This window comes from Rhea pennata, chromosome 1 (genome assembly GCF_028389875.1).
Source record: "Rhea pennata isolate bPtePen1 chromosome 1, bPtePen1.pri, whole genome shotgun sequence".
Lineage (NCBI taxonomy): Eukaryota > Metazoa > Chordata > Aves > Rheiformes > Rheidae > Rhea > Rhea pennata.
In genome coordinates, this window is record NC_084663.1 from 114,185,447 (window position 1) to 114,199,627 (window position 14,181).

Genomic DNA, 14,181 nt, shown 5'->3' on the forward strand with positions numbered 1-14,181 from the left:
TCTATATCCATGTCCCACGTTTTGTCTCCCAAGCGCCCAGCTCCCATAGTCATTCAACTCTCTGTCAAAGTGAGACTAAAAAGGAGTACTAAGTCATGGAGAATGGCCTAGTGTGCTCAAAATTCATTCTGAGAGCAGGTATAGCCTAAGCCAGTAGTTTCAAAAGATTTCTGGAAGGCGTTAACATCTGTGCTCTTCTGTTCCACAAGGCACTTGATTTGCAAAACAGAAATTTGCATGAAACAAGACTTCTGTACCTCCAGCCTTTGTGAAACCACCACTCCTTTCTTACAATAAACCTCCATTTTTGTGATTACCTTATCAGTAATGATGGTGGAGTTGAACTGATACAGGAAAGCAAACACAAGAGATGACTGAAGTCCCTGATTAGTTGGCTCAGGCATCTAAGTGAACCACCAATTCCAGATTATATATAACTTATTAAAATATCATGCAATCTCTTCAGTTAATTATTCTATAAGCAATGCAAAATATTCCTTAGGACAAAAGTTTTCACTACCCAGTTGCAGTGCAGGTATGTAAGAAGAACATATCTGCAGCACAACTCCAGGCAACAACAAAAATAAACACAGCTCATATGCTGGGATTGTACTGGCTCTGTAATCCTTTTCATGCCAGCAGTTAAGCTCTTTCTTAATTAACACTCATTCTACATTTGCACAAATCTACCAACCTATCTCCCTTAACTCATCACCATGTATTTTACAGGACTCTCACCCATATTTGTTAGAATTTATTTTGCTTTGTTTCTAAAGAGAAGTAAGTTCAATACTGAAATTTATTATGTATCTAAATTCAAAATTTTAGTCTGGTCTGTTTAATTAAAGAAATACAGCAGATGTGGCAGACCAGTTCTAAACTTACATTCGAGACCTCTATCCTGCTTATATCAGAAAGATGACAGTTTTCAGTGAACTCAGTGAAAAAGGAATCATAATAGTCAATTCAGAATAATCTGGGGTTTCTACCCCGATTGTACATACCTTCATTTTCAGTATTGGCCGGAACAGAATCAACACCAAAGGGATGCCATGGCTGAAGGTCATCTAGGCTGAACTCTCCATCCACTGGAAGAAGCTCAACTGTGGTCTTAGTTTCAGTTAATGAAGGCATGAGGGCATCATTTCCATAGCTGATTCTGGGTTCACTGATCATACTGGCCAAAACATCATCAGAGTAGTTTTGTTCTTTTTGAAGCAATTCATCTGCAAGAAAATGAACACAGAAACTAACTAAAATAGCTTATGATTTTGAGGACCCCTTTCCAGTGCTATGATAGAAGAAATTTACCATTAAGAGATTCTATTTTTATGAGGAAAGAAAAATGTGAAGGCTTAGGATAGTCAAAATTATGTGATGAGCACTACTGTTAAAGCAGTAAAGCATTTTTTTTGAAATATCAACCAGAAATATTCAATACTGTTTTCTACCCACATATCACCACAGCTTACAGGTCTTTGCTTTATGAGTCCCTAGAGTTTTCACTAGAGTTAACCACTTTTAAAAGAAGCACAAATCAATTCCCAACATATTGCTGTAAGTCAATATGCAAGAAACCCATGGGAAGGCGTGTCTTTATTCTTTTCTGTTCCTCTTAAATACTGAATATCATAGCTCATCATTGCTCTTTAATACTAAGTCACCATGGCACTTACTGGATGAAAAGGGGCTTACTATAACAAACAGAATTTGAAGAAACATTTGCTCTCTTAATATATATACCTTAGCTGAAAATACTGAAGCAGTTGTTTTCCAACAATCTTAGGCAATAAACATCTGTGATATAATTATGTAGTATCAACCTAAATTCAGGTTTGTACAACAGGCTGAATGTAACAGCTAGATAAAATATTACATTAAATTCTCTGCAAAGCATTTTGCAAGCAACCAGGACCTAAAGCTGTGCAATATTACATAGGATTTCTTTTTTTTTTTTTTTCCTTGTATTAGAACAAGGCATTTTTTCAGCTTCATCAGGTATGTGGGACGTACTGCCCAATTCAGTGTTAAAAACAATCTAGGAGATTGTGTGCTTCATTACTGCAACTCCTCACAATGAAGTTCCTCCACTCTTGAGCTGCCTCTTTGCTGATATTTTTCCTTGGTACAGACAATGCATTATCTGCATGTAACTTTGAGCGAACTTGGCACACCAGGGTACCTTCAAGCAAGCAAGCAATTGCAATGAGGAAGCTAGCAAAAAACGGCTAATAATGTGGCAAGGTACTTAGTGCTCAGGCTTCACAGTGCTCTGTAGAGTGCTACAGTGAGCCTAGACTGGAGCCTGTAAAGATTATGCTACTGAGTGCAACTGCTTGCACACCCACAAGTGTGTGCACAAGCACATACCAGCCAATGACACAAAAGCTTTCATTCTTCAGTTTTCTTCAGCCAGAAAACTGGCTTCTTTTTTCATTTCATTAATGACCTACTAACTGTCACTACATCATACCTCCATCTGAAACCTGCAGCAATTTAGGGTCAGGAAACCTCACGCTGCTGCTAAGCCTTTTGTGCCACTCTGTAGGAGCTCTGTTATTTCCCTATATCAGCTGTGAGAAACAATCTGTTTCCAAACCTACCAGCTTTGGCGTTTCCTAGTTCCTGTGAAGGGTAGTTCTTACTTCAAGGATAGAGAGGTCCAGTCCCACCAAAACCTTCTAACCTTCAGTAACATCTTTGAGTCTCATTTCCCTCCTGAGCTTCCTACGGCAGCGCACACACTAACACCCAACCCAACACTACAGCAAAGCACTGTTAAAGTACCTGACACCCGTGCAGCGGCCCTCAGAGAGGATCCCCCCAACTCAGAAACACTAGAGCTGGCTCTGCTTCAATGCCTTCATCAATGAGGCTGAAATACAGCTCTGCTCTGAAATAGGTCTCTTAAAGATCATCTCCCAGTGAGATAAGTTAACATGGCTCCATACTGCCCTACTACTACACTGAAGCCAGGACATCAAAACCAAACAAAAAATTACTACTCCAGTCCTGAGGCCAGTACGATATAAAGGTCTTCAACCTTGTCAAATGATATCTAAAACCAGCCTTTCCTGTTTAAACAGTACTTGCATTAGTAGACAGTAAGCCAATTTCACTGTTAGTATGTATAGAAAAGTCAATTCTGCTGTTTAATTTGTTCATTAAAATGACTTATTGAGACAGCATAGAAAGCCTATGTAACACTGAATTGTTTTTCCCTTTGTGTTCATTTTATTGAAAATGGTATTATAAGATACATAATAAATCTTTACCACGGGAGGCAAGTTCAATTTTTTTTCTCCCCAGCACACTTTCATTAATCCTTTATCAAATTAAAGCGTCTCCTTATAGCAGAGGAGAGAGACAGCCAAAGCAACTCAATATTCTGAACAGACATTGTATCACATTACAGATGTTAATTCTTATTAGGTATGGAAGACAAGACTTCACAAAAAGAAGCTGAGTATTAGTGGCCTGAGTAAGAAGACTGGTTTCTGAAGTGCCTGCTGCCTAGCAAGTAGTCACAGATGACACGATCCAAAAAAAAATTTTTTTGATAAAAATCTGAATACATTATGATAAAAGGTCACTATAAATCACAGGAAAGCGACTGTCACAGAACCACTAAGCATCCTGATACCTGCAAGGCTTTCTGACAGAGGAACCAGAAGGGTTTTAGGATGCAATTCCCCTCTTCCCTGCTATCCCTCCTGGTCCCTGGGGACTGTGTGGTGGCCTGTAGCAAACTGCATTGGCTGTGGCACGGAGCTGTGCTGAGGATGCCATACCCTTGTGTCGACCACTCCCCCACCACTGCCAGGGTTTCCCTGCCCACCCTCACCCTGTTTGTCGCACGTAGCGTTACCTGAGGGATGGCTCCAACCCCTTGGAAAGGGCCAAGCGCTGCTGCGTAAGGACGGAGGAAGAAAGGGTCCGTCCTCCCGAGGGTGAGGAGAGCCTGGGGCCGGCATGACGCCGGGGAGAAAAGCAAGTGCCGTGGGGAGCAAGGTGAAAGCAGCATGAGGCAGGCACGACTGAGCCCACCAGGCTGACAGAGAGGGGCACAAGACTAACATCACGGTGCCGTGGCTATATCAAAATTACTAAATGCCGTGGAGGACGCGTACACAGAGATGCTCGATACCACCAAACAGAGGATGCTGCCACCAGGACTCGCGGGTCCCTTTGTTTCCCTGCTCAGCTGCTGTGCACAACACCGACATTAACTGACCCGCACAATAGCTCGAGCGAGGCAGGCACGTATTACAATGAGCAGATTATGATCGCATCCATTTACAGCAGGGAAACAATGGCCAAAGTGAATCAGCCCATCTGACGTGATGAATCAGAAACTGAACTATAGTGAGACATTACAAGCTCCTAGCTGACAAACTGGGCTCAAGCCCATCAGATCAAGGCATCTGTGTCTGCACCAGGCAAATGATTTGCAAATAATTGGTCTAATCTGAGAACTGCTTAAAAAGTCTGCTCTAGGGTTGCTGGTTATTGATACGAGCTGGCAAATTCCAAGACCAATTTTTCAAGGTAGGTTTTGTCAGAGTTCCGTTAGCTACTTGAATCATCAAGTTACACTAATGGAAAGCCATAAAACCTCATCGTACTCATCAATCGAGTATTCCCTCCACTTATCAGAATGGCCAATTCAATCCCCTCACTCTGCAAAAGACAATTCTCTAAATAGGCAAGGAGTACAGCTGGAGCCTGGCATGTGAATTCAGAACTATTTCAGGGATTTTCTTTGTGCGGTGAATGTCTTCATTATAATGGGCTGAAAATAGATAGATTCTAGGCTGCTCTTCAAAATTTCATCTCATACCAAAACAATGGGCCAAAAATCCTCCAGCAATTTTCCCATAATAGACTTGCTCCTCTGTTGTTGTTGCTTGGCTCATTATCTTCTTGTAACATGCTCCAAGTGCTGCCATCAAGAAGAATAAGGAGGATGTTTAAACTTCTTGTCATTTTGAGAGCGTGAGTTCAAAAGTAAGCATGACCTTGGGAACAATGTACATTCAGTTTGGACCACAGATCTCTCAGCAGCTCTGAATTTGGTGCGTGGATGCACAGTTACCTTACACACAGGACAACCTCCCCATCCCGGCTTGCAACAAGTCCTCCTTTAGGCACCCAAACCCTTTAGTTCCCAGGACAAGAAGCTCAATCCTAGGATTTTACTAAAATATTTCTCAGATTTATCATGATCATCATTTCCAAGGAATTTTCACTCATCTTTTGTCTCACTGCGGGCATTTCCCCACAGTTTATCACTACTGAACAAAACACAGAAATATTGAAGTGAAATAGGTCTGGGAAAGCAGACAGAAGAGTAATACCACTACAAACACCTTTCAGACTACTATGATGCAGAAAGCAAAGGAGGAGCAGAGGAAGAAAAGGAAAATCTGCTACAAAAGCTTCTGGTGGACCTTTGATTGTTAAGAGCGGTTCATCTACGGTACCCCTGGCCCATGGGCATTATGACAAATATTCACTATTCAAAGTGACAGTGTCTTAGAATGGCAAAAACTATGTTATTTTGTAACTAACTATCTGCTTTATACTGGCATACAACATTGGCATGCTTACCCCAATACTTAATTGACACAGCTATAATGGCAGAAGTTTAATATAGAACAGCCTTACTTGCTGCTCTGGAATGCCAGCAATCCATTAGCTATCTTTCAAATCATCATTTTTATTTAGTGTAGTAGCTTGTTATCTAAAACTTCCAAAACTAATTATAATATCTAAGTTTAGAAGCTTGTTGTGTTTTCTTTCTAAGGAGTCTATCTACCAGATGAAACACTCTGCTATCTGCTATTACCTGTGCAGGATTTTTGAATTTACTTAAAAAACTTTACAATTAGGAGTTATAATTTTTAAAAGTTCTATAAATCAATGGCATATTTTTCTTTAATTTAAAGATCTTATACACAATTAAGAAACAAAATGTACCCCAAATACCTCTTCTATACACTAGTTAAAACACCATCAAATTACATGCCATAGTTTAATCCCAGCACCAAATCCCCTTTCTAAAACCACATCTACATGAATACAATAAACTTTGTTTTAACAAAATAGGTTTGGGAATCAATTCAAATAAATTGTTACAAATGCAGACAGTCTTATTGCCTCACAGTGATTATCAGTCACCATTCAGTCTGAACTCAACATGTTTTTCCCAAAGTTGTGGTTGCTCTTGAGCATATGCTTTCAAAACGACAAAGTGTCAGCAACCTCCTCATTCTTCTTGACAGTAGAACTTGCAGAGCAGTTGAGTCACAGTGACTGCTTCATTTGTGCTTACACACAGCTTAGCTTATACTAGTTTGAAGATAATTTATACATTAATTAACAATTATATATTAACTTTAATTATTAACAATTAATGTTACATTATAACATTATTAAGGTACAAAATACAATTATGTGGCATTCAGTGTTGAACTAATTCATTTTTACAGCGCAAGTCAAATATAATTTGGACAGCAACTCGGATAAAAACTTTATTAAAAGTGACCTGCCTGTAGGAAGGTGTGAGAGTGGCTTTATTGCCTGCATGCTTTGAAGATGGTGATGTAAGAACCATCTAGATCATCACTGTGAAGTACTGGAAAGGAGCCCAACTTGCAACATTCAGATTTGTATTCACCTCATCAGAGCTAAGCTTTTTCTCATCTCATTGTTAGCCTGTGCTCTTACACCACAGGTCTGCTAATTTTGAACCTTTTATGGTGTGTATGTCTCTCTCAGTGTGGAGCTGAGACTTAAAGAGCAAGAACCATGGAAAAACATATTTCACAGTTCTTATTTTCTTAAGAGATATCACCACTAGGACAAGAGTAAGTAGCAGCAGTAGCTTTGAAGACTTCACCATATTAAAACCAATCATCCTTCTAATACATAAAAATAGAAAAATATCATAACTTTATCATCACATTTACTTGTTTTCTATTCCTTGCTGCTTGTGCTCTTTCATTATATGTGGAGTTCAGTGCTTCCCAAACCATACCATAAGAATGACCCAAATCCTCCTTCCCCTGTAAGCAGGTGCATTTAATAGTCTCCAGTTGAATTTGCCTTGCAGAGAGTATTTGATCTACATTATAGGAAAACAAACAAGTTCAACTTACATACAGTGTGATTCTCCTTTTGCAGGTGGACCATGTTCTAAAAATTATTCTGGTAGTATTGGAAGACTCAATTCAGCAGCACACTTACATGCTTGCTTACTACCATATAACGATTACATTCCACAGGACCTTGGTGGGTTTTTTTTTCCATCCGGGATGGACTTCAGACTTCAATGCAAATTTAGTTTTGTACGTGGCTATGGAATTTCAAAAACCTTTGAGCAGAGGTTCATGAGAATTTCAAAGACACATCATCAAGGAAGAACTAGTATTATCCATCTCCCATTTTTTACAGAGCTTGCAATAAAACACAACTCAGGGTTTTGGAATCTTGCCTACTTTTGCAAGAAAGCTGCTATGATATTCTTCACCTTAAATGAAAGAGTACTATAATTATTACAAACTCTTAGCTATCTAACAGCTAAATGCATTAGTTATGAGCTAAAATTAAATATAAATATATGGTTATAGATGTGTGCAGATATATAATTTATTTAATATTTAACAGCCAGGCATCTAGTTAATAACTGTATTTTCCCTTTAGTTAAAAGCAGAGAGTATTATAGGAAGCTTGTGGGGTAAAACAAGTCTAAAACCAGAAGCCTGGGTTATCACTGGAAAAAAGTTACTAAATACAGATTGAAAGACCTCTCTTTTCCTTTCTTCAAAGTTTCAGCCTTTTTTTTTCTTTTTTTTTGTTTTTTTTCCATCTCCAGTCTCTCTCTTTCTCTCTCATCCTCTCCTCATTATTTGGTTAAATTAATAATATTGTATCAGAAATAAAATTAATCATTCACAGCCTCAAAAGCTCTGTATTATAAGGCTGAAAAATCCTACTTCCATGTTATGTCAATCCTTTGGGTAAAAATTCTGAATGAAATGTAGTTATTTGTATACTGAAAGGAACTTTTTCAGCCTTAGGATCTCTAAGTTCTATCCAAAATGAAGTTTAGTAAGATAAAAGGAGAAGAAGCAAAAAACTCCCCAATATGGCACTGTAAGAGACTGTTACAAGTGAAAATGTATATAATCTTGGAGCAAAGAAAACCATTCACCTGAGTCAATTATCACTTAGAGCTGCTGGGGACAGATTATAGATTCTTAACAGAAAGGATACTATATTACTATATTTTCTCTCTCTCCAGTACAGTGCCAATTGTGGAAAAGAAGATTCAAATTAAACAGTATTTAAATAACAGTAAAACCACAGGAGCAAAAGAGAGATAATTTAGTTGTCAGCTGCAGTTAAAAGATTTTTTTCTTTACTGCAATTAATACTGACATCTCTTCTTTCCCCTTTCCAATCACAAAACACTTTCTCTCCTTTACCGGGTGTCCAATGTAACTAGAACACTTTTGCTCTACAGAACTCTAACTGTTCTTCATGAAATACTTAACTTCCTCAAACCTTGAAGTTTGTATTACTTAAGAGACATGTTCTAAGCCTGGGACAAAATGTTTATAGTTCTCCTTGCGTAAGAATTTATTCAGATCTCAGATGTTTGGGGGAAAGGGACTAGTGTGAAATATTGCCAAAATTTCAGGTAAGACTGAGCAATAAAATTTCCAGTTTCTGATTCAATAGGAAAAATTGTTAAAAAGATACACACACACACACGTTTCATTAACCCCCCCCTCCTTCAGCTAACTGTCCTGATGGTGATGCTGTAAGTTAGCACACTGTTCTGTCCATTGCCTATTGAAAAAGTGCAACTTCTCCAGGACAGTAAGTTCCTCTTTAGGAAGATGATGACAAGCTAGCACCAACCTAAGCAAAGAAATATTAAAAAATGCTTGGGGAAAAATACTGAATTGCTACTTTATACTGTAATCACACACCGTATGTCAACATTTCAATTCACACAGAGCACTGAGTTAAAATCCTGAAGTTTAAATTTAAACTCTATATTTAACTCCAAATGATTAAACCACTAAACACTTCAAAGTAGGTGGAAGAGTCTAAATTAAAACATACACCCCCCCTTTCCAAATTCCCATTGCCTTTTCTGAAAGATTACTACACATTCATTATTATTCTCTGTCAGCCCTATGAAAGGTGGGAAAAAGCCACATAAATTTTCATCCTAGATAAGCAGGTTATTAGTCTTAAAGCTGAAACTGCCCTACAAATGCCCTACACTAAAAAAAAAAAATCTATGAAATTTTATTGTCTCATTTTCTATTCTGATAAAAATGATCAGAGTTACTTGCCAACCTTATAACACACAGTAAAATCCAGAATCACACTAGAAGTTAAAACTCTTCCCATTTCCAACACCTGAAAAAAGTCAGTTACTCATAACTTTCTAAAAATATTTCTGAAGGTCAAAGTACAAATCTCACATGAATTTTTGACATGTATTGAGCTGCTCTGAGGCAGCTAGGGAACTATTTTTATTACTTAGGAAATTAAATAATCTAGAAATATATATATATATATATATATATATAAAAATATATTTAAGTTTTAATTTACTGCACCTGATTCTCCTCATCACAGAATTGCATTTTAGATTTGACTCACTTGTACTAATTTAAATCAGAATTCACCAAAACTGAACTCCGCAGCATCTGCCTCAGAGAAAATACTTTTGGGCTATTTATTAACTGTAGTTTCAGCATTTGATAGGCCAAATGTAACCTGGCTTATCTGAGTATTCTAGAGACACATTCATTAGGTATAGCAAAAATATATATTAAGGGGTACATGTCCTATTTTGATAGCTTCTTTGCCATTTGTCATACAGATGATTTAATAGCAAGGAGCAGAACAATGAAAGGAGTGGAATCCCCACCTAGAGTTATTCAAGAAAATACATTTTTTCAATTAAATTGGGCATATGAGAATCCCACAGCAGGAGAAAGCTATGCTGATAAAAAATTGCTTCATTTGTAACCTCACATGCACAGGAACTGGCTGTTAGGAGATTACTGCAATATTTCTATCAATCCAGCTATTCTGTAAAACCATACATCCTCAGTAATTCTTCTCCTTCTTTAGACTTATAATAAGAACATGTCTAGCAAGAATAGATCAGATACTCTCGCCAGTAACAAGCACCTAAGCATCTTCATGGAGCCCCCCTGAACAGCAAGTTATGCCTGAGTAAAAGAAAACTTAGCACATCACTGGCATTAGAGGCCCGGTCTGCCCTTCATCTCAGGATGCCTGACCACAGTCACACGCTTCGGACTTCAGTGTTTAAATTCATTTGGATGAAAAGTCCAGAGACTTGTTCTAGGAGCAATGATTGCAGCTATAGCTCTATAAGCCACATACTGAGCACACATAGCTTGCGTTGACAGCCTGGGACTGATGCGCAGCAGACACGTAACAGTTTGCTAGCACAGGAAAATGGATGCCCAACTCTAAGATCATTAATTCGCTTCTTTTATAATTTAACATTTCCTATTAGGAATTTAATCTTAGATGTAATTATGCAGAATGACAAAACTCTTTTTTAAAACCAGGTCATTATGAAAGAAAATCTACCATTCAACAGCTAGGATGAACTGAAAGCTGCTGCTGTGTTGCTTATATCGCTATGATTCTGGGCTGCTTTGGAGCTCATGGATATGGATATCAGAAACTTGGTTTAAGACAGCAGGGAGAGGGGTTTGGTTGAGGTGTCTCCACACCCACTGGTAAAGGTTGGGGCAGAAAAGCACAAGGAAGACTTAGCGTTTCCCCAAACCACTCCTTTTTAGCTTAACTGTGGGCCCTTTGCATCAAGCATTTCAAACACACCTTTCACCTGCTTCAGACGCACACATTTCTAAATAAAGGCATACATATATCCAGTGAGCCAAAAAACTCCCTGTAGCAAAAAGCAATAGAATTTCCATAAGTGGTTAATATTTCACTGAACGAGTCCCTCTCCACCTGACTGAAAGCTACACATTCACAGAAAGTCAAGCTCTCCTAAGCTAACCTTCCTTCAGATCATATTTGCAAGCTGGAGAACTTCAAGATTTTTTCAGACTTTAATTATCCATGCAGTAAAAGAGCAACATTTTAAATTTGGCACAAGATAAGCTAGCTCATTAATTCCTTAAGTATAGTGGTAGAAGCAATTATTAGGGACTACAAAAGAGAGAGGCTGAGAAAAGCCATACTGCTGCACAGAACAGTAAAATCAGACTTAAAAAATGCACCAGGTTAAGGTCATGTGAGAAAAATTTCAATACCACCATGTATTTTCTCTGTAACCTCTGAAAACCAAGTAATCCAGCTTCACTTTTTACTTACACCAAAGAGAGAACAGAGTAGCAAACCAAATCAAACACATTTATTTACATATCTAACTATGGGGTAATCATGACCTACAATGCTTTTTAAAACAAAATATATCCATTATATTGATTTAAAATAATATATGTTTGACACTTGCATACAATTGTAATCCCTCTACCAACAGAAACAACAGTCTCCAAGACAGAATTTCTCAGACTCTTGTCTGAAAGTTATCAGAAAATAGCATGTGAAATGGCTGGAAAGTTAGAACCAAAATCCTAAACAGATCCACACTTTCCTGTGCATACAATCAAACAAGGAAAAATAGGAGAGACTACAAACTAACAGCAGACAACTCTTCAAAGTTTGGTGCAATTTTAACTCCAGGGTGAAAATCCATCATGCATAAGCTCCTCTGTACACTCCTCCAAAATGGTGTATTACAAAATAAAAGCTGTGAAATGGATGCAAGTTCCTGGTTTCCAACTAAATCTCTTGCCACTGTGATTTCTCTGTTCACAAACTTCCTGTGGGACCTGCAGCAGGGATGATAATTTCCTCTTTAAGGACCAGCATATATGAAAAAAATACTTGGGCTCGAATAAGAGAACTAGAAAGGATACAGAATAGAGACTTCCAGCAAGACCTGCCAGTGCAGGAGAGAGTGCTATAAGCTATATAGCTATAAGCTCCTATTGAAAATTGAGCTTTTAATTTCCCCTGCTAAAAGATGCACTATTTAGAATGAAACATTTAAATACTCTCTGGAATAGGGGATGTCCAGAATATTAATAGTTTGTTTCTGATCTACAAGTCAATAATTATCAGAAGTTCCTGGTTTCTAATTCTAGCACTTGAATCACTAGACCAGATGTCCTCAAAGGTACAAACGAAACAGAACAGTGTTTTTCAAACAAAAAGAAAAATATTCTTGTAACATATTTTGTGAGATGATTTAGTTCTGATCAAATTTCTGAGAAGTGGATGAAAAGAAAGATGCCCCACATCTTTCCTGAAACACTCTTCCCCAGCTGATCCAAAGACATGTGAAGCCATTCATCTCTCTCACAACATCTACAGATCTGCAGGAAGCTTGTTCTTTTCTTGTCTAAAATCATGTTCACAATATTTATGAGATTAAAAGAGGGCTTGTGCACACAAAAATCAGGATTCATATCTTTCCTGAAGAACAGTAGTTCTCATGGCAAGATACAATAGACCATTTAGCTACAAAAGATGAGGAGGATATAGTATGGTAGCAATAAAGGCATTTGAGAACATCAATGTCAGTGAAGTGTATTTATATCTATTTTAATCATCTCCTATTCTCTGCCTAATTTTCTATGACAGTCAAATAATCTGGACAGAAAATAAGGGTTGCTTTGAAGAGGAAAATGTTGCATCTGTTTCTGGGACTTTTTTTTCTTTTCTAATCTGCAGCAAAAAAAATTTTTTTTAAACTAGTGCACAGAGCTGAGCCTCCAACCCAGAGAAATAGCAGAGGCTTCTCACCTCTTTGAAGCTGCCTAATGGTGTGCAGAAGTTACAAGGCCTGCAGCAACATATAACTGTCACTGAGGCTGCTGGCCATCTTTGCCTGTTAAAATATAGCAGAGTTAAGGGAGGACATTGATGGAACAAGGTGATGTATTCTGTTTTTAAGGGGGTTCAAACAAATAGCTCAATTGTATCTTGTTGTGGTATTTAAATCAAAAGGGAAGCACTTTACACAGAAGACAAAATGGCAAAACTAGTGGCACAGTAAACATTGTAATGAAAACTATGATGATATAAAACTTAAAAATCCCTAAAAGAAAAACTGAAGTATATATAAACTAGTCAAATACTATCAAAAGCAATGCCCTTGGGTGGAAGAGGTCTTAATTATTTATCAGATAGTTCACCTAGATCATATCACTATTTAAGCATACAACAACTACTTAAACAGTGTTTAAGGCTTAAAGTAGAATTTGTTTGTTTTTATAGGAGAACTCTGCTATTTTTAACCATGGGTGACCCAGCAATAAATTTTTTTTGCTAGAGTTCTAACAATTCATCTATTCAATTGAGTGCTATGGGGCTTTAAGGGAGAAGATAAAGGTAAATCACTGTATCACAGAAAATTCTAAGTTTTCTTTGGAAAACTAAGGTTATTGGATATGCATAAATATGTCACATCAATTATAGGGAGAAAACACAGGCACAGTTAGTGCTGGAAGTTAATCTGAGTATCTGTGCAAATACGTGTTTCTCTGAAGGCTACTTGAGACTGCTTATTCCAGTCATGCTATCCTCCTAAGCAAAGGAGGCAGAGCAGAACAGGAGGAACAGGAAGTTAATATGATACAGCACAGGCATAGCTCAACTACGTTCTGAAAACTAGAAGCTAGGATTCACAGTATGTTAGGGTGAAACTTGCACATAATTGTACTGCTTCCAGAAAATCTGTTTGGGGTTCACTGAAAAATTTCTGCATGCTGTAGATACACCCATGAAATCCAAACGAAGAGCTGCTGCCACAAAAAATGTGCCAGTTTTACCGAGTGGAAACTTTTTACAGGGTGGAAACTTCATACCTAGGATTTGGTAAAGATGACATTGCCTTGCCTCTGCAATAGAAGGCACTCCTCCTGCAGTACCCAACCAAGCATCTGGGACAATTTGGAAACTAAAATTCCAGATGACAAACATGATCTCCTGAATTGCAGAAAGTATTAAATATTAGCAGGACTAGTCCACCTTCCCTCAGCTTCAGATTTTTATAACAACTGCAGCTGTACACTGGAT

The 14,181-nt window shown here is 37.9% G+C and overlaps 1 protein-coding gene across 4 annotated transcripts in view; it reads right to left on the reverse strand.

Moving 5' to 3' along the window:
- Positions 1-14,181, reverse strand: part of APP (amyloid beta precursor protein) — a 224,554-nt gene that overhangs the window by 27,524 nt on the left and 182,849 nt on the right. For all 4 annotated transcript variants that reach the window (XM_062598064.1, XM_062598045.1, XM_062598054.1 and 1 more), the window contains one exon: positions 1,005-1,226. In XM_062598064.1, coding sequence (XP_062454048.1) covers positions 1,005-1,226 — 222 coding nt within the window. The remainder of the gene's footprint in view (positions 1-1,004; positions 1,227-14,181) is intronic.